This window comes from Bos mutus, chromosome 3 (assembly GCF_027580195.1).
Source record: "Bos mutus isolate GX-2022 chromosome 3, NWIPB_WYAK_1.1, whole genome shotgun sequence".
NCBI lineage: Eukaryota > Metazoa > Chordata > Mammalia > Artiodactyla > Bovidae > Bos > Bos mutus.
Genome location: NC_091619.1, coordinates 55,475,579 through 55,496,848, shown reverse-complemented (window position 1 = coordinate 55,496,848; position 21,270 = coordinate 55,475,579). Strand labels below are relative to the sequence as shown.

General features: G+C 39.0%; 1 protein-coding gene across 1 annotated transcript in view; it reads left to right on the top strand.

Moving 5' to 3' along the window:
- Positions 1-20,964, top strand: part of CLCA2 (chloride channel accessory 2) — a 41,330-nt gene extending 20,366 nt beyond the window's left edge. Inside the window, exons 10-14 of the mRNA XM_005888433.2 lie at positions 6,171-6,395; positions 8,807-9,077; positions 11,818-11,988; positions 15,318-15,551; positions 20,492-20,964. Coding sequence (XP_005888495.2) covers positions 6,171-6,395; positions 8,807-9,077; positions 11,818-11,988; positions 15,318-15,551; positions 20,492-20,934 — 1,344 coding nt within the window. The 3' untranslated portion in view covers positions 20,935-20,964. The remainder of the gene's footprint in view (positions 1-6,170; positions 6,396-8,806; positions 9,078-11,817; positions 11,989-15,317; positions 15,552-20,491) is intronic.
- The last annotated feature ends 306 nt before the right edge of the window (positions 20,965-21,270 follow it).

The following is a 21,270-nucleotide window of genomic DNA, read 5'->3' as shown; positions in this document are numbered from 1 at the left end:
TAAAAAAACAGGGTGACAATATACTGCCTTGACGAACTCCTTTTCCTATTTGGAACCAGTCTGTTGTTCCATGTCCAGTTCTAACTGTTGCTCCCTGACCTGCATACAAATATCTCAAGAGGCACATCAGGTGGTCTGGTATTCCCATCTCTTTTAGAATTTTCCACAGTTTATTGTGATCCACACAGTCAAAGGCTTTGGCATAGTCAATAAAGCAGAAATGGATGCTTTTCTGGAACTGTCTTGTTTTTTCTATGATCCAGTGGATGTTGGCAATTTGATTTCTGGTTCCTCTGCCTTTTCTAAAACCAGCTTGAACATCAGGAAGTTCACGATTCACATATTGCTGAAGCCTGGCTTGGAGAATTTTGAGCATTACTTTACTAGCGTGTGCTATGCTATGCTATGCTAAGTCACTTCAGTCGTGTCCGACTCTGTGTGACCCCAGAGATGGCAGCACACCAGGCTCCCCCGTCCCTGGGATTCTCCAGGCAAGAACACTGGAGTGGGTTGCCATTTCCTTCTCCAATACATGAAAGTGAAAAGATAAAGTGAAGTCACTCAGTCGTATCCGACTCCTAGCAACCCCATGGACTGCAGCCCGCCAGGCTCCTCCATCCATGGGATTTTCCAGGCAAGTGTACTGGAGTGGGGAGTGCAATTGTGCGGTAGTTTGAGCATTCTTTGGCATTGCCTTTCTTTGGGATTGGAATGAAAACTGACTTTTTCCAGTCCTGTGGCCACTGCTGAGTTTTCCAAATTTGCCGGCATATTGAGTGCAGCACTTTCACAGCATCATCTTTCAGGATTTGGAATAGCTCAACTGGAATTCCATCACCTCCACTAGCTTTGTTCGTAGTGATGCTTTCTAAGGCCCACTTGACTTCACATTCCAGAATGTATGGCTCTAGGTCAGTGATCACACCATCGTGACTATCTGGGTCATGAAGATCTTTTTTGTACAGTTCTTCTGTGTATTCTTGCCATCTCTTCTTAATATCTTCTGCTTCTGTTAGGACCATACCATTTCTGTCCTTTATCAAGACCATCTTTGCATGACATGTTCCTTTGGTATCTCCGATTTTCTTGAAGAGATCTCTAGTCTTTCCCATTCTGTTGTTTTCCTCTATTTCTTTGCATTGATCACTGAGGAAGGCTTTCTTATCTCTTCTTGCTACTCTTTGGAACTCTGCATTCAGATGCTTATATCTTTCCTTTTCTCCTTTGCTTTTCACTTCTCTTCTTTTCACAGCTATACGTAAGGCCTCCCCAGACAGCCATTTTTCTTTTTTGCATTTCTTTTCCATGGGAATGGTCTTGATCCCTGTCTCCTGTACAATGTCACGAACCTCATTCCATAGTTCATCAGGCACTCTATCTATCACATCTAGGCCCGTTAATCTATTTCTCACTTCCACTGTATAATCATAAGGGATGATTTAGGTCATACCTGAATGGTCCAGTGGTTTTCCCTACTTTCTTCAATTTAAGTCTGAATTTGGCAATAAGGAGTTCATGGTCTGAGCCACAGTCAGCTCCTGGTCTTGTTTTTGCTGACTGTATAGAGCTTCTCCATCTTTGGCTGCAAAGAATATAATCAATCTGATTTCGGTGTTGACCATCTGGCTATGTCCATGTATAGAGTCTTCTCTTGTGTTGTTGGAAGAGGGTGTTTGTTATGACCAGTGCATTTTCTTGGCAAAACTCTATTAGTCTTTGCCCTGCTTCATTCCGTATTCCAAGGCCAAATTTGCCTGTTACTCCAGGTGTTTCTTGACTTCCTAGTTTTGCATTCCAGGCCCCTATAATGAAAAGGACATCTTTTGGGGGTGTTAATTCTAAAAGGTCTTGTAGGTCTTCATAGAACCATTCAAGTCTTTGCTGTTATTCACCAATAAAATTTTATGTTCTTTACAAGTCTGAGCAACTTTACAGTGTTGCTAATGTATTTATTTAATAAATATAATTTTTCAAAGTTATGTATAGATTTGTATCCTTTGTGAATGCACAGCAATGAAATGAAGAGGATCTGGTGTCAGCTAGCCTGGGCTCTATGTGCATTTCACCTCCTTGCTGTGTGGCAGCTTTGTTCCCTAAGTGTCAATGATTTCATCTGTGAAATGTGAGTGACAACAGCACTCATCTCAGAGGGCTCGTTATGCCCTCTGAGGACAATGTGAACAATATGAACACATGAACAATGTTTTGTTAAATTTTTGTGTTTACTTTTGCTAAGCATTTTTTAAATTTCATATTATTAAAGAGAAAATCAAAGGTAGGAAGATTTTTTTCAGGATGAGCCTCTTATCCTCCTACATCAGAGGGCAGACAGAATGAAAACCACAATCACGGAAAACTAACCAAACTGATCACATGGACCACAGCCTTGTCTAACTCAATGAAACTATAAGCCATCCATGTAGGGCCACCCAAGACAGACGGGTCATGGTAGAGAGTTCTGACAAAACGTGGTCCACTGGAGAAGGGAATGGCAAACCACTTAAGCGTTCTTGCCTTGAGAACCCCATGAATAGTATGAAAAGGCAAAAAGATAGGAGGACACTCAAAGATGAACTCCTCAGGTCAGTAGGTGCCCGATGTGCTACTGGAGAACTGCAGAGAAATAGCTCCAGAAGGAATGAAGGTGCTGAGCCAAAGTGGAAACAACTCCCAGTTGTGGATGTGACTGGTGATGGAAGTAAAATCCAAAGCTGTAAAGAGCAATATTGCATATGAACCTGGAATGTTAAGTCCATGAATAAAGGTAAATTGGAAGTGGTCAAACAGGATATGGTAAGAGTGAATATTGACATTTTAGTAATCAGTGAACTAAAACAGACCAGAATGGGCAAATTTAACTCAGCTGACCATTACAGTTACTACTGTGGGCAAGAATCCCTTAGGAAAAATGAAGTACCTGTCATAGTCAACAAAAGAGTCCAAAATGCAGCACTTGGATGCAATCTCAAAAATGATAGAATGATTTCTATTCCTTTCCAAGGTAAACTATTCAAAATCACAATAATCCAAGTCTATGCCCAACCGCTAATGCCTAAGTAACTGAAGTTGAACTGTTCTATGAGGACCTACAAGACGTTATAGAACTAACACCAAAAAAAAGATGTCCTTTTCATCATAGGGGACTGGAAGGGAAAAGTAGGAAGTCAAGAGATACCTGGAGTAACTGGCAAGTTCAGCCTTGGATTAAAAAATGAAGCAGGGCAAAGGCTAACAGAGTTTTGCCAAGAGAATGCACTGGCCATAGCAAACACCCTCTTCCAACAACACAAGAGACAACTCTACACATAGACATCACCAGATGGTCAACACCAAAATCAGATTGATTATATTCTTTGCAGCCAAAGATGGAGAAGCTCTATACAGTCAGCAAAAAAATACCGGGAGCTGACTGTGACTCAGATCATGAACTCCTATTGCCAAACTCAGACTGAAATTGAAGAAAGTAGGGAAAACACCTAGACCATTCATGTATGACCTAAATCAAATACCTTACTTTTATACAGTGGAAGTGAGAAATAGATTTAAGGGACTAGATCTTATAGACAGAGTGCCTGAAGAACTAAGGATGGAGTTTCATGACATTGTACAGGAGGCGGTGATCAAAACCATCCCCAAGAAAAAGAAATGAAAAAGGCAAAATGGTTGTCTGAGGAGGCCTTACAAACAGCTGAGAAAAAAGAGAAGCAAAAGGCAAAAGAGAAAAGAAAAGATACACCCATCTGAAAGCAGAGTTCCAAAGAATAGCAAGGAGAGATAAGAAAGCCTTCCTCAGTGATCAATGCAAAGAAATAGAGGAAAACAATAGAATAGGAAAGACTAAGACAAAAGACTAAAACGGTAGAATGGGAAGACAAAGATCTCTTCAAGAAAATTAGAGATACCAAGGGAACATTTCATGCAAAGATGGGGACAATAAAGGACATAAATGGTATGGACCTAACAGAGGCAGAAGATATTAAGAAGAGGTGGCAACAATACACAGAAGAACTATGCAAAAAACATCTTAATGACTCAGACAACCACGATGGTGTAATCACTTACCTAGAGCCAGACATCCTGGAATGTGAAGTCAAGTGGGCCTTAGGAAGCATCACTATGAACAAAGCTAGTGGAGGTGATGAAATTCCTGCTGAGCTATTTCAAATCCTAAAAGATGATGCTGTGAAAGTGCTGTGCACAATATGCCAGCAAATATGGAAAACTCAGCAGTGGCCACAGGACTGGAAAAAGTCAGTCAGTTTTCATTCCAATCCCAAAGAAAGGTAATGCCAAAGAATGTTCAAACTACCACACAATTACACTCATTTCACATGCTAGCAAAGTAATGCTCAAAATTCTCCAACCTAGGCTTCAACAGTATGTGAACCAAGAAGTTCCAGATGTTTAAGGTGGATTTAGAAAAGGCAGAGGAATCAGAGATCAAACTGCCAACATCTGTTGGATCACAGGAAAAAAAAACCACGCACACACACATAGAGTGTTTCAGAAAAACATCTGCTTTATTGACTACATTAAAGCCTTTGACTGTGTGGATCACAACAAACTGTGGAAAATTCTTCAAGAGATAGGAATACCAGACCACCTTACCTGCCTCCTGAGAAATCTGTATGCAGGTCAGGAAGCAACAGAACTGGACATGGAACAACAGGCTGTTTCCACATTGAGAAAGCAGTACATCCACGCTGTATATTGCCACCCTGTTTATTTAACTTACATGCAGAGTACATCATGCAAAATTCTGGGCTGGATGAAGCACAAGCTGGAATCAAGGTTTCAGGAAGAAAGATCAATAACCCCAGATATGCAAATGACACCACCCTTATGGTGAAAACGAAGAGAAAGTAAAGAGCCTTGATGAAGGTGAAAGAGGAGAGTGAAAAAGCTGGCTTAAAACTCAACATTCAGAAAACTAAGATCATGGCATCTGGTCCCATCACTTCATGGCAAATAGATGGGGAAACAATGGAAACAGTGACAGACTTTATTTTCTTGGGCTCCAAAATCACTGCAGATGGTGACTGCAGCCATGAAATTAAAAGATGCTTGCTCCTTGGGAGAAAAGCTATGACAAACCTAGACAGCATATTAAAAAGCAGAGACATTACTTTGCCCACAAAGATCTGTCTAGTCAAAACTGTAGTTTTCCCAGTAGTCATGTATGGATGTGAATGTTGGTTCATAAAGAAGACTGAGTCCTGAAGAATTGATGCTTTTGAATTGTGGTGTTGAAGACTCTTGAGAGTGCCTCAGCAAGGAGATCAAACCAGTTAGTCCTAAAGGAAATCAACCCTCAATATTCACTGAAGGACTGATGCTGAAGCTGAAGCTCCAGTACTTTGGCCACCTGATATGAAGAGCCACCTCATTGGAGAAGACTTTGATGCTGGGAAAGATTGAACGCAGGAAGAGAAGGGGAGGACAGAGGACGAGATGGTTGAATGGCATCACTGGCGCAACGGACATAGTTTGCTCCAGGAGATGGTGAAGGACAGGGAAGCCTGGCGTTCTGCAGTCCATGTAGTCGCAAAGAGTCGGACAGGACTAGTGACTGAACAACAATAACAGAGGACTTTCATAAGGATTGTGTGAGATAATATATGTAAAGCATTTAGCACAGTGCCTGTCATCTGTATGCAGTTTACATATGCTACACACACACAAGGCACAATTGCACACACAATGTAAGTGCGTACAGCTTAAATCATGACTAAATGATTTTTTTTAATGTACAAAACCCAGCTGAAATCCATGTCTGATTTCTTATCAAAATACATAATGGTATCTGGACAGATTATATACAAATTAATTAGAGCATAGTCACAAACAAAAGTAAAAAGAAGCTTGTTTTAACTACTACTCTGAAGCTAATATTGATATGGATAAGAGGCAAATATGAGAACACCTAAAATCTCTTGATAAAAATTAATGAAGTGACACGTGTACTAGCTACAAAAATATTTTATATCTACTGTACTTATAATACTTTGCTGAAGCAAATATTTTTATATGAAAAATAATTTATATACTTAGGACATGTTAGAATCAAATGGTTTTTATTTCTGCCAACTCAGTTTTGTCATAAAAACAAAGAAAATATGGAATGATTATGCCTATGCTGGAAACTGTCACTTATATATTCTTTTGAACAGCTTGAAAGTACAGGTGAAAATGTTAAACCTCAGCATCAGCTGAAAAACACTGTTACTGTGGATGACCGTGTGGGCAATGACACTACCTTTCTAGTTACATGGCAGACCAGTGGTCCCCCTGAGATTGTATTATTTGATCCTAATGGAAGAAAATACAACATGGATGATTTTATCATCAATCTAGCTTTTCGGACTGCTCGCCTCTGGATTCCAGGAACAGCTAAGGTAAGTGTTGTAAGCTTGTTCATAATGACAACGTTACAAGCACACAACTTTCGACTGAATCACAGAGCTAAATGCATTGTGTAAAGGAAATCAATTCTGATATACCAAAATTCTACTTCAAATTTATGAGGGAATTTTGTGAATGTTCAAAATTTAAAAGGAACGACTAAGGTATGTTCAAAACTTTAAAATGGATATCAAAGCCTTCTCTCACTTCAACAGTGAAAATTAGTACTTACGCAGTGCAAATAAGTTTTTGCTTACTTCCTTCTTTACAAAGTCTATATAGAATACTTATCTATACACTTAGAAAAAAAAAAACCCTCTACTTAGAATTTATAATATAAACACATGCAGTACATATGTTTTGGAACACCTCCTATGTGCCAGGTCTTGTTCTAGGTGTTTTACAATAAAATGCCATAATAGGAATAAGAACAGGGTACTCAGAACCCAAGAAGGCATGTGCAGGCAGTAGGGGAAGGAGAATGCTTCCTGAAAGTGAAGACATCCAGATGGAAATATGGAGGACTGAGGAGCGAGAGGTGTAAATGACATTCTCGGCAGAGGAAACAGCACATAGAAAGGCTTATAGAAAAAGAATATGGCTTTTCATAGAACTATAAGTACTAGTTTGATGTGGATGAAATACAGAATAGCATAGAAAGTGGAGATTTAGGGGAAGAAGAGGAGGGTGTGATGGGGCTAGATGGATATACAGGAGTCAATGAGAGGAACAGTTAAAGGGAACGACTAAAGGTTGTAAGCAGGGTGGTAAATTCGTTAGATCCACTCTTGCATTGCCTGCATGCAGTCCCTCTTCAGGTCTGTTGGCCTTCACCTCCCCTTCATGTGACTGTTGATAGCCTCTGCTAGGTCTTCCAGCCTCTGCACCAGCATCCTTCCTTTCAAGCACCTTTATTAGAGTGATCATTCTGAAGCACAAATCTTATCAAGTCTGTGTCCTACTCAAAACTTTTTGATGGTCTCAGAATAAAATACATGTGGTTATTATTATATACCAAGCCTATTACTTTCTGGCTTCTGCCTAAACTTATCTCTTTTTTAAAATTATTTTTTAATTTAAAATTTTTAATATAATTTTAAAGGCTACTTTCCATTTACAGTTATTATAAGAGATTGGCTATATTCCCCAGGTTGCACAATATATCACTGAGTCTCTCTTATATACTATTTGTACCTCCCACTCCCTGACCCCAAGCTTATCTCTTAACCTTTCTCCCAAATACCTTATGCTCCGCCCCTACTTTTCTCCACACTCATCATGTTCTTTTCACACCTGTACACAAGGACCAGAACACTTTACCTACTTCTTGCTGCTTTTGCCTGACCCCTTTGTCTGGATTAGGTGCCCTGTATTAAAACACTTATTATGCCCACAGAGAAGTTTTCCACGTGGAGTTTCCACCATGTGCCTGTTACTAATGTTTTGAGTACAAAAGCCAAAAAAATAAAAAACAGAAAAAAAGAGATAAATAATCTTGTTTGAATTGTGACTTCACTGTAAAATGGTAAAGCATTGTTTCCCAAAGAAGAAGGCTGGGTAGGGCATTCAGGCATCTTAATATTATAGTCAAACCTTAACCCATTGTTCTCTCCTCTTCCTCCTGCTCCACTGTGTTCCTCCTGCTACTTCCAGGGTTTAAGAAGGAGCAAAGGCAGGAATGAGGAAAAAAGGGAATACTTATGGACAATTTTATCAAAAGAACAAATTTCTGCTACATTGTAGTTTAAGTTTTTTCTTCTAGATATTCTTTTGCAGGTTTCCCTCAGGCAGCCCAGACAGATAAAGAGAATGGCATCTAGCAATATTTCTATAATTCAACATAGACATTATGAAATCCTGATCTATTAAAAAATAGTACTCCTTTTCTTGATCCCTTATAGTGCGTGCGGATTTTGTTGCTTGAGATTTCTGGGTCTGGGAATTTTGAAGGAAGTAGAGGGAAGGAAGGTACTATTGCCTTTTAGTCCAGGTTATCCACATAAACCATAATTGTCCACTTGATTTGCTATAATTTTTTCCATTATGTAAGAGGAATAAAAACATTGAACCTCCTTTTGGGTGAAGGAGCTCAGATTAATGTTTGCCAAGTACTTTGAAGCTGGACACATTATTATTCTCTAAAAATGTGAATCAAGTTGTGTCCTTCCCCACAAACAAATTCAGGGTGTAATTCCCTAAAGAGAAAGTGGGTTGTACAGTGAAAGTCATGTAAATACTGAATTTGGTTATCTCGTAACCAATATTACTCTTCCTGACATTCTTTTGTATCATTTTAGAAAATGCAGTATCAACAAAACAAGAACAATAAACCCTTGGAGGTTAGGCTTGCACTTTAAAATAAGGGTTGATTTTCTTCTTGACAAACAAAGTCTTTGTTTTGCAGCCTGGGCTATGGACTTACACACTGAACAATACCCACCACTCTCCTCAAGCCTTGAAAGTGACAGTGACATCTCGCGCCTCCCGCTCAGCCATGCCCCCTGCCACTGTGGAAGCCTTTGTGGAAAGAGACAGCACCCATTTTCCCCATCCTTTGATGGTTTATGCAATTGTGAGAAAGGGGTTTTATCCCATTCTCAATGCCACTGTAACTGCTACAATTGAACCAGAGACTGCAGATCCAGTGATGTTGAAACTTTTTGATGATGGAGCAGGTAACAAGGAATTCCATGTCATTTTTCACATTCTTAATAACTGTTCCGATGCTGCCATATCAATATGAAGTTATTTTTTTAATTCTCTAAATTTATATTTTTTATCCCTTAACATTATGAGATTCTCAAATTGTCATAGTCATTGACATACCAAGTAGCTACAGGTTTCCATCTGCACAGCAAAAGCAAAAAGTGAACTTGGGAAAAGAGAGTCCCCTTGAGGCTCCTGAGAGTGGCTGTGTGTGAGCAGCACTGAGGGAGAAAGTGTCCCACCATTCAGGTCTTGGCTTCCCCTTGTCCTGTGACACTGAGCACATTCAATAAGGTCACTTGGGAATAGGCATGCCCACATTCCTCTCGGATTCACCAGTTTTACTATGCACTGAAATAATTGGATTAGACAATTAAATAGTAAATGAAAACCCAAAAAGGGAGATGCTTGAACTTGTGAGTCATGAGATGTCATAGACAATTCTTTGGTCAACTAGCTCAGTTGATGAGAGAAAATAGCCAGTGCGTTTTACATGTGTTATTTGATCACAAGAAGACCAGGCCAGTAAGCCTAGTGGAATCAGGATAGACATTTTTCCATCACTGGAAAAACAAAGCAAATAAAACCAAACTCTGCCTCAAAGCACTCATTCTGCATAGAGTTAAGAATTTCATCATCATACCTCATAGCACAGCATCATGCTGGGCAAAGAGCAGCAGCTGGGCTTCTTCTGACTAACTTGTGTTAACTTTTAAAAACAAACTCCTTTATTGTTTTATCTTTCCTGTTCTGTTCTTTTCCTAATCTAAATTCTCAGAATTACAATAGACCTCAAAGTTTATGTTGGCAGACCCAATGTTTGATCTACCAGTAAAATCATATTCCTTCTCTTCGTTGTTTCCAAGGTAAATTTTTTTTAAGAGCCTCATGTTTGACAACTCATTAGTATCTTGACATAGCAATCTTGCATGATATTTATGAAGCAAAAGTTCTTTTAAAGGATTTTAGTTCAAGTCCACCTCAGACAATACTAGAGAAATTCTCTTGTTCTGCCTACTGGAATGGATCCAAACAACTTTTCAGACTCTGATGCTTATCTCTGGCCACACCTTTCACTTTGTATATACTCCAAAAATACACTTGGGCTGGCCTGAAAAACAGATCCTGCTGTCTTATGCTCAATATGCTCAATAGGCTTTTATATTTATTCCCTGGAACCATTTTATTTATCTGATGTCAAAATTTAAGCCGGATGAAAGAAACAATGAAAAGGCTGTTTAAACATCAAAGTGTAAATTTTGATTTTCCCTCTGTATTTACACACTTGCATATAGTTTTCTAATACTTATTTTTATAATGGAAATAGTATTTATCAGCTAATAAAATGAACAATAATAAAATTTATACTAATAAAATATCATAATTTAAAATGGACTTTCTTATACATACTCTCAAGTAATCATCACAATCACCATGTGAGATGTTATGTCCATTTTACAGGAGAGAAAACTGAGGCTCAGAGGGATCAGCTACTAAGTGGCAGATCCAGACCTTAAAAAAGTCCTCTGAGACCCAAGTCAGTGTTCTTTCCCATTTCTTTCTGAGAACTTTAATTTCTCAGCAATTAAAAGAGGTAACAGTGGTAACCACAGCAGGAAGAGATTTGGCTTTATCATTTCTCAACAAAGATAGACCTTTATAAATAATTAGAACAATAAATATCAAGATCTGGTTTCTTTCCAGTACATAAAAACGTTTTCTAAAACTACTATGATCATAAAGTGCTTAGTGTTTTTTGTTTTAATAAAATATACTCCCATTTTTCTCATATTAAGAAGCAGCCCTGCCTCTCTAGTTGAGATTCTAGAGCCCTTCAGTACAGGGCTTGGGTGTGTGGTGTGAGAACCGAACTGACTCTAGAACAGGACAAGCTGCTTGCCCCATGCGGCCATCTGCACTTGAACAGTGAATGTGATCTCCAGCCTAAGCTACACCTTCTACGGCTGCCCTGGAGTCCAGGCCTTGCTGCCGTTCAGCCATGTACTTGGTTTGGAATTGAATGGCTCTCTGAGGAGCAATGCAAATGGAAGAAAGTCTAGCAAGCTTTCAGAATGCCTCCAGAAATAAGACACATTCTCCTGAAGCAGACAGATCCCAAAGCCTGTCATACTCCAAGTCAGTGAGCCTCTTCAAATTGAGAACAACAGTTCCATGTATCCTCTAGTGAGGAAATCAAATAATTTCACATTGTTACATCAACTACCAAAGTTTCTTTTTTTAATCAGGGCTTCGGGCTATTCATAAACATCTTGAATTTGTATGAAAGTGTGTGTTTATGTGCATATATATTTATTCACTGGGAGCAGAAAACTTTTACCTCAAAAGGGTCTGTGACTATAAACCGACTTAAGAATGTATTTGGTTTCTGTGAAAACCTAGTACTATTTTCAGTGATAGAAATGAGAACTCTAAAGGTGATTAAATGCTTTACTAGCACTAAAGCAGATAGAACTCATTCACTTTTAGAAAACAAATTTTCAGAGGTTAATGAATCACAAGGAGAAATTATAGAGCCATGGAATTTTTTAACCACCTGATAATGTCAAAAGTAGCTATTAGCATGCCAGCATATGCCAAAAATTGGAAAAATAAGGAGAATAAATCTTATTTTAATAATTTGATTAAATGTTAGTAATCAACTGTGATAAGTACTGACCTTGAGATTTTTTTTTTCATGTATATAAACAGGTGCCGATATTATAAAAAATGATGGAATTTACTCGAGGTATTTTTTCTCCTTTCCTGTAAATGGTAGATATAGCTTGAAAGTGCATGTCAACCATTCTCCCAGCATAAGCACCCTAGCCCACTCTATTCCAGGAAGTCATGCTATGTACGCACCAGGTTACATAACAAATGGTAAGAATCATAAACACTGTGATTTGAATAACATCATTTAGTGTGTGTATTTCTAGTGAGTGTGTGTATGTGTATGTATTAGAGAGAGGTGAATTTCAAAACTTGTGCAAGTCAGTGCATAATTTGTTGACTGTCTCTTCAATCCTTAGTGATGTATGATAGTGGATAACAGGAAGGCAGTAGGTAATTCCCACAGATAATTTTGACCTCTTTTTGTGACTGTTTTATCAGAATTACTACCAGGCAAGGGGATTAATTGATTTTCTCAGTTCCAACTCCTATATTTCTCTATAGAGCTTTAGGCAAAAGGAAGAGGCAAAAAGTTGTTAGCAGTTTAAAGAAGGAAGCAAGCAGCCCAAACAATCCACACAGGAAACGAGTTCCTGGGAAAATATGAGTGTGGATATTACGGGAAAGTGAGGGCTTCCTGAAGATGTCCTGCCTCAAAGTGCCAAATACATAGACCATACACATCTCTTTTAAACACCATTATTATAGTAGTTCCTGATAGGAAGCAGTGGTTAAAGTATAACAAACAGAAATATGCTGTAGTCTTTAAACATAATCTTAAAAAATGTTTGGAAGCATTCTTATATGCAAAACAGCAGAATCTTTAAGAATACTTACATGTATTCTAGCAGCTATAACCAATCATTTGGACTATACAATAGCATGATTCTGTACTTTTCAGTAGAAAACAATTAAGATGCTACAGTGGATTTGCATCTCCTGATATTTTTTGTATTGCTAGAGTATAACTTGCTCTCACCTATATTTAAAATAATTTGGATTACTTCAAAACCAATGTAAATCAATTTGCAAGGTAACTCAACTTTACTACCAAGATATGATTTTGTATCTAGATGTAATACTTCATTTCTAAATAGATATCTTCTCCTTTATATTATACATCAATGTTTTTGAAAGCCTACTAAGTGACAGGCTTAGTCCTAGGAACTTGGGATACCAGGACTTATTGATATCAAATCAATAAGATTCCTATCAAGGAGCTTGCAGAATACAGACTGGTATTTTTTTTAAAGCCATGAATTTAAAGGATTCAAATATCAATATCTACAGTACACTGAGAATAGAAAAGTCATATTCAACTCTGCTTTTATCTGTGTACTTCATGCACAGAAAGAAAAATTTAGATTTCTCTAAGCATGCCTAGTTCACATAACATCTGTTAGCTCATTTTCAGGTGATGACCCTGAACGTGCACAATATGGCACAAAATGGCAACTGCTCTGTTTTCACACAACCAAATCTCCAGACACTGCAGGAACTACTCCCTTCCTCTCCTCCCCAAGGCCTCTGCTGAATCTGCTATAGATTCCACCCAGCCTGCTCATTCAGAGCTTGAGAGCTCTCCCTTGCATGTTCCCACACTACTGATCCCTCTGAAAAGCATTCAAGAATATTAAAAAGAAATTTTGTTGGTCCCCCTTAAGCTACTGTCCACCTCTTTACTCTGTCATCTAGTTCCTTGAAATTAAATCTGTCTGTACATTCTTGCCCCCAGTTTACTATTCAGCTCACTGCAAGCAGACTTCCAGCCACGTGACCATGACTCTACTGGAATTGCTCTGGCTCTGGTTACCGATGGCCACCTGCTGTTAAGTCCAAAGGATACATTTCAGTCCTCATTTTTCTTGACACAGCTGACTGATTTCTTCTTTGTCATTTCCTGGTTTCTATGATACCACACTCTCCAAATTACCTCTTATTCTCTGGAATTTTTATTCTTAGGCTCTTTTTCCCCTCCTTTTTTTCTACCAAGCCTCTAAGTGTTGGCAATTATCAGAGCTTAGTCTTAAGCTTCTCACTGTTCTATCTGGAGCCACACTGCCTGAGTTTGAAATCTAGCTCCTCTATTCACTAGCTGTGTGACTTTGGGCAAGTCACTTAGACTGTATGCTTAGCTTCGTCATCTATAAACATGGGAGTAATTGTGCTCTCCTCACAGCATTGCTGAAAAAGTTAATAGTTGATACACGGAAGGTACTTTAAAAAGTGCCTGACATATAGCAAGCACTCAGCAAATGCTATTTGTTTTTACAGCTGAAATTCTTACTGGGTAATATCAATAACCTACATGGCTTTAATAACATCTTTATGCTGATAATTTCCAAATTTGGAGGTTCAAAATTATTAAATGTAGCTAAAACTTCTTCTTTGAGCTTAAAATCTATGTCTAACTGGCTCCTTGACATCATCACTTAGATGATTTACAGGGACCACAAACCTTGAAAATTAAATTTGTCTTCTCTTCTTAGGCTGTTTGTCTTTCCATTTGCTCATTTTAGGAAGGTGGGAGCTATTCTTTTTGTTCACCAACTTTCTCTCCTTTACCATTCCATATTCAAATGCATAACCAGACTGCTGATTTTTATCTCCAAAATGCATCTAAAAATGCCTACTTGCCTCCCCTCCACTGCTGTCACCAACCCAGCTACTATCTTCTTCTATCTGGACTGTTGCAGAAGCCTCACTGCTCGCTATGCTAGTCCATTCTCCACTGAGAGCAGCCAGAGTGACCTGTCAGAGAGCAAAGTGACTGTATCACTGCCTTGCTTCCCCACAGCATGTAAGATTAAACTATAAAACTATTGTAGTGGCCCACAAGGTCCTGCCTGAACTTTTCCCTCCTGTCTCATCTCAAACTATCTTCCTCCTAGATTTAAATTTTTCTAATGTGCAAAGCTCTTCCATACCTCAAGATTTTTAACTCAGCTTGTTTTCTCTGCCTGGAATGTTCTTAACCTCCACTCTTTACCTCCCTGACTCCTACTCATACTATAGGAAATCTTTAAATGTTACTTCCTTGATACCACTTTAAATTATTTGTTGTTGCTTAGTTTCTAAGTCCTGTATAATTCTTTATGACCCCATGGACTGTAGCCCACCAGGCTCCTCTGTCCATGGGATTTCCCAGGCAGGAATACTGGAGTGGGCTGCCATTTCCTTCTCCAGGACATCTTACCGACCCAGGGATGGAACCTGCGGCTCCTGTATTGACAGGCATAGCACCCTTCCTTTTTTTCCTTCCAACATTTGCCACAGTTATAAAACATGTGTTTATAAACAGGACTTCTAAATTCTGTGAGGGACACTGTTTTGTCTATGATTGCTGGCACAGCATAGGCCCTCAAAATACTTATTGAATGAATGAATGGTTGAATGAATAAAAGAACTGTTGAATAAACCAACTTATTCTAAAGATGTAGAAAAGGAAATAAGGTCTTAAAATGTCAATAATCTATAAAACAAGCTATCCAGGAGATTGTAATTTGTTGTTTTGGCTATTCTTTTCTTTGATGTCACAGGTAATATTCAGATGAATGCCCCAAGAAAATCGGTGGGCAGGAGTGAGGAGGAGCAAAAGTGGGGCTTTAGCAGAGTAAGCTCAGGGGGCTCCTTTTCTGTGCTGGGCGTTCCAGCTGGCCCACATCCTGATGTGTTTCCACCATGCAAAATTATTGACCTGGAAGCTGTAAAAGAGGAAGAAGAGGTGATTTTATCTTGGACAGCACCTGGAGAAGACTTAGACCAGGGCCAGGGTAGGTTTCTTGCTTTCATTATCTATTTTTCTACAAAGTGGCATTTCCAGTAACTGTCAGGGGTCAGTTGGGTAAAAATAGCTTTGGAGATTTACAGCTGACAAAGTTGCAGAGGGTTGTCATGAAAAGTTTTGAGTTGATGACAAGGCCATGTATCCTGGAGTACAGGAAGAGAATGTACCAGCTCCCCCAGGATTGAAGAGGTCCTGGTAGACTTATTGACACTAATGTAGAAACCTCTGTTGGAAACCTAAATATCACATATAACAGTGATCTAGTCAAAAGAAATGGGTTTTATATGACAGAGCATGGACTTTTAAATACTGGAGGCAATTAGTCTTCTGAAGATTGAATGGTAAATTGTAAATTCAAGGATTTACAATTCAAGTTTAAGGGAATAATTCCTGTAAGTCATGAAGTATTTGGCACACTGTCTTCTACTTCTGGTCATCATTTTTTGTTAGGGAGGCTGGTACCTGTTCTCCAATTTGAGGCTTTCTAACCCTTGCTTGGACATGATGAGTTCCTACTTCTACCCTCTCTTTTCTAATGCTTTTATGCCAGCCTCCAGCTTCCACCTACCTCATTTTCTTCATAGCAACTCAACAGACTAAATTTTCTGAAAGAATAAACGTTCCAACATCTTTGCCATTACCAGAACAAGATTATCATTGGTTACACATGAAATGGTTTATTTCCAAAAGCCTCTGAGATTTCTGTAGGAACTAACCTTCTCTCTTGAAAGCCAGTTTGTCAATATCAGTGAATAACAGCAGCCACCTTAGGCCTCTGCCAGTCTTGCTTTCAATTTCTATCTTTTTTTTTTTGGCTTATAATTCTCTACTACTCTCTCCAGAAAGCATCTTAATTACAAATAATTCTGCACTGCTGAGAAACAGTCAATATTGTAGTTTTGTCTTGAAGAATCTGTTATCACAATCTATCTCTTCTTGCTAGAGAAGAAGGAAGAGAAATATTTTACATTCTAATTTAAGGATTCTCCTAATTTAAAGTTTGGAGATATGAATTGATTGAAACTGTGGGATGGATGCATCGTTTGTATAATGGAAACAGCTGTAACTTAACATTAGAGCCAAAAAGTAGTCCCTGCTGTAACTACAAGTCCAGCTGTTGTATCTTTGGCAGTTTGCTTAAACTCTATTAGCCTCAGTTGTATATGTGAAAAATATAACTAAGACTATCTATTTCACAAAGTATTGTGGTGTTGGAGAAGACTCTTGAGAGTCCCTTGTACTGCAAGGAGATCCAACCAGTCCATTCTGAAGGAGATCAGCCCTGGGATTTCTTTGGAGGAAAAGATGCTGAAGCTGAAACTCCAGTACTTTGGCCACCTCATGCGAAGAGTTGACTCATTGGAAAAGACTCTGATGCTGGGAGGGATTGGGGGCAGAAGGAGAAGGGGATGCCAGAGGATGAGATGGCTGGATGGCATCACTGACTCAACGGATGTAAGTTTGAGTGAACTCCAGGAGTTGGTGATGGACAGGGAGGCCTGGCATGCTGCGATTCATGGGGTCGCAAAGAGTCGGACATGACTGAGCAACTGAACTGAACTGACTGAAGGTGACATATATAATACAAAATGGAGGAGAAAGAGGGCCCAGTTAATTTCCTGGGCTGTTGATTTGTGTTGCTAGAGTTCTCTAGCTTCTTATTTGAAGTAAGTAGCCACCCACACTCACTCCCATCTTTATGTAAAAGAAAGTGTGGTGCCTGCCATCTAGTACTTTTCCTCTTTCCTCACTGCCTCAGAAGCACAGTAGTGTGAAAAGAGACAAGCTCAGACTACTGGTAACTGTGTTCCCAGTTCCCAGTGGTTTCAACTATACCACTGAATTAAGAGTACAAAGAAAATGGGTGTACAGTATCAGTGATTTTGAATGGCTTGAAAAGAAGAAATACAACTGAATGGGACTTTAGAACTGATATTACAAAGGGCTTTAGAAAGGGAGAGAGGATTTCACACATTCACATAAATGGCCCTGCAGGATGGAGAGGATGACTAGAGCAGGATGACTAAAGCATATCAAGCCTGTTACAATGCGAAATCTCAAATACAAAAGATCGGCAGGTAGGGAGTGGTGAGATGTGTATTAACTTGCTGAGATCACTCAATCATAACTGACTTGATGACCCAGCAATGGCAAAATTGACCAATTAGCCATGAGTATACCAACTAGCAAGTAGGTGCCTGTTTAACTTATAAACATGTGCTTTCATCCTCTCTTTTTTTTTTTTCACAAATTGTTGTCTAGAAAGCTGTGATATTCACCTCTATCACCAGAGTTAAAAACAATCAGGGTATGTCTCTGGCATTACAATTATGAAAAATTTCACTATTATTAAAAACCTTATTAGCAATAAATGAACAACTCGTATATATCACTGTATATACAGTATCAACTCTTTACCATATACAATACACTGTAAAAAGATGACAAAGTATGTGAAACAAGCAAAATATTACCAGATCATTACTATGTTTGGGAATATATGTGGACAAGGTATTATGGAAATAGATTATGCCCTTACCTCTTCATTAAGAGTGTGGGTTAATAACTGTTTAAACTGAGTTTTTATTATTTACTGTGTGCTAAGTCGCTTCAATATGTCCAATTCTTTGCGACCCCATAGACTGTAGCCTACCAGGCTCCTCTGTCCTGGGATTCTCCAGGCAAGAGTACTGGAGTGGGTTGTCCTGCTCTTCTCCAGGGGATCTTCCCAACCTAGGGACTGAACCTGCATCTTTTATGTCTCCTGCATTGGCAGGTGGTTTCTTTACCACTAGCACCACCTAAGCCATATTAAGTGCCTAGTACAGTGCTAAATAAAAGTGAAAGTCATTCAGTCATGTCCAACTCTTTGCGACCCCATGAACTATATAGTCCGTGGAATTCTCTAGGCCAGAATACTGGAGTGGGTGGCCTTTTCCTTCTCCAGGGGATCTTCTCAACCAGGGAACGAACCCAGGTCTCCCGCATTGCAGGTGGATTCTTTACCAGCTGAGCCACAAGGAAAGCCCAAGAATACTAGAGTGGGTAGCCTATCCCTTTTACAGTGGATCTTCCTGACCCAGGAATCGAACCAGGGTCTCCTGCATTGCAGGTGGATTCTTTACCAACTGAGCTATCAGGGAAGCCTGTTCAGTTCAGTCTCTCAGTCGTGTCCAACTCTTTGTGACCCCATGAATCGCAGCACGCCAGGCCTCCCTGTCCATCACCAACTCCCAGAGTTCACTCAGACTCACGTCCACTGAGTCAGTGATGCCATCCAGCCATCTCATCCTCTGTCACCCCCTTCTCCTCCTGCCCCTAATCCCTCCCAGCATCAGAGTCTTTTCCAATGAGTCAACTCTTCACATGAGGTGGCCATAGTACTGGAGTTTCAGCTTTAGCATCATTCCTTCCAAAGAAATCCCAGGGCTGATCTCCTTCAGAATGGACTGGTTGGATCTCCTTGCAGTCCAAGGGACTCTCAAGAGTCTTCTCCAACACCACAGTTCAGAAGCATCAATTCTTCGGCACTCAGCTTTCTTCACAGTCCAACTCTCATATCCATACATGACCAGTGGAAAAACCATAGCCTTGACTAGACGGACCTTTGTTGGCAAAGTAATGTCTCTGCTTTTCAATATGCTATCTAGGTTGGTCATAACTTTTCTTGCAAGGAGTAAGCGTCTTTTAATTTCATGGTTGCAGTCACCATCTGCAGTGATTTTGGAGCCCCAAAAATAAAGTCTGCCACTGTTTCCACCATTTCCCCATCTATTTCCCATGAAGTGATGGGACCAGATGCCATGATCTTCATTTTCTGAATGTTGAGCTTTAAGCCAACTTTTTCACTCTCCTCTTTCACTTTCATCAAGAGGCTTTTTAGTTCCTCTTCATTTTTTGCCATAAGGGTGGTGTCATCTGCATATCTGAGGTTATTGATATTTCTCCCAGCAGTCTTGATTCCAGCTTGTGATTCTTCCAGCCCAGCGTTTCTCATGATGTACTCTGCATAGAAGTTAAATAAGCAGGGTGACAATATACAGCCTTGATGTACTCTTTTTCCTATTTGGAACCAGTCTGTTGTTCCATGTCCAGTTCTAACTGTTGCTTCCTGACCTGCATATAGGTTTCTCAAGAGGCAGATCAGGTGGTCTGGTATTCCCATCTCTTTCAGAATTTTCCACAGTTTATTGTGATCCACACAGTCAAAGGCTTTGGCATAGCCAATAAAGCAGAAATAGTTGTTTTTCTGGAACTCTCTTGCTTTTTCAATGATCCAGCAGATGTTGGCAATTTGATCTCTAGTGCCTCTGCCTTTTCTAAAACCAGCTTGAACATCTGGAAATTCACGGTTCACGTATTGCTGAAGCCTGGCTTCGAGAATTTTGAGCATTACTTTACTAGCGTGTGAGATGAGTTCCTGAATATGTCTTGGTCAATTTTTATACATGAATGTATTCATGCACCTGTACTGCAGTTTTTCAGCTATTGAAGCATTGCAGGGTTTTTATATCTGATAAAGTCAGTCCTTCCACTATAAATTTGCTATTTTTTAAATTTATATGGTTAATTTTGATTATTTAGTTTCTGTTTAAACTTGCAATAAGCTTGTTAAAACAGAAACTAGAGGTACTTTTAATAAAATCATGTAAAATTTACAAAATAACTTAGGGAAAAAATAACATCTTTTATTGTGTTGAATCTTGCTATTGAAAAACATAATAAAACTTTTCTCTTATTCAGGTTTTAGTATGAGTTCTTATGTAGTGTCTTAAAAGTTTTGTTCTTATGCATATTTCTCTCCTTGTTTATTCATAGGTATTTTGATTTTTTTGGTTGCTATTGTCATTAAGCCATTTCTAATAAACTAGAGAGTTTATTCAAAATCACTTAACTTCCCCATTTGTATTTTTTTTTTAATTTCAGCTAACAGCTATGAAATAAGAGTGAGTAAAAGTCTGCAGAATATTCAAGATGACTTTAACAATGCCATTTTAGTGAATACATCGAAGTTAAATCCTCAGCAAGCTGGTACCAAGGAGATATTTAAGTTCTCATCAGAGCTTTTCACAAACAGACCTGAATATCAACCTGATGGAGAGGCACAAAAAAGCCACAGAATTTATATGGCAATACGAGCAGTAGACAGAAACTCCTTAAAGTCTGCTATCTCTAACATTGCCCAGGCATCTCTGTTGATTCTCCCAAATTCTTCTCCTGTACTTGACAGAGATAATCTTATATTAAAAGGAGTTCTGACAGCAATAGGTATTATAGGAATCATTTGCCTCACTATAGTTGTAACACACTGTGTTTTAAACAGGAAAAAGAGAGCAGGTAAGAAAGAGAATGAAACAAAATTACTATGAGAAATGTACAGAGTACATTCCCTCTTAAATATAAGATCCATGGCTTTTGCACTTTACAAAAACATACTAATAAAGTCAAATTAACATCAAATTATTAAAAATGTCTTGAGTTTCTGTGCAGTATAGATCAGAATTTTACACGGTAAATAGACCAAAAATCTTTTTTATAGCATTAATTGAGGGGGACGGGAATTAGAAAACCTTTAGGCTTTGGCTATGGACAAAATAATGGAATTTATTCTCTAAGTTCGGAGAAGGCAATGGCAACCCACTCCAGTACTCTTGCCTGGAAAATCCCATAGACAGAGGAGCCTGGTAGGCTGCAGTCCATGGGGT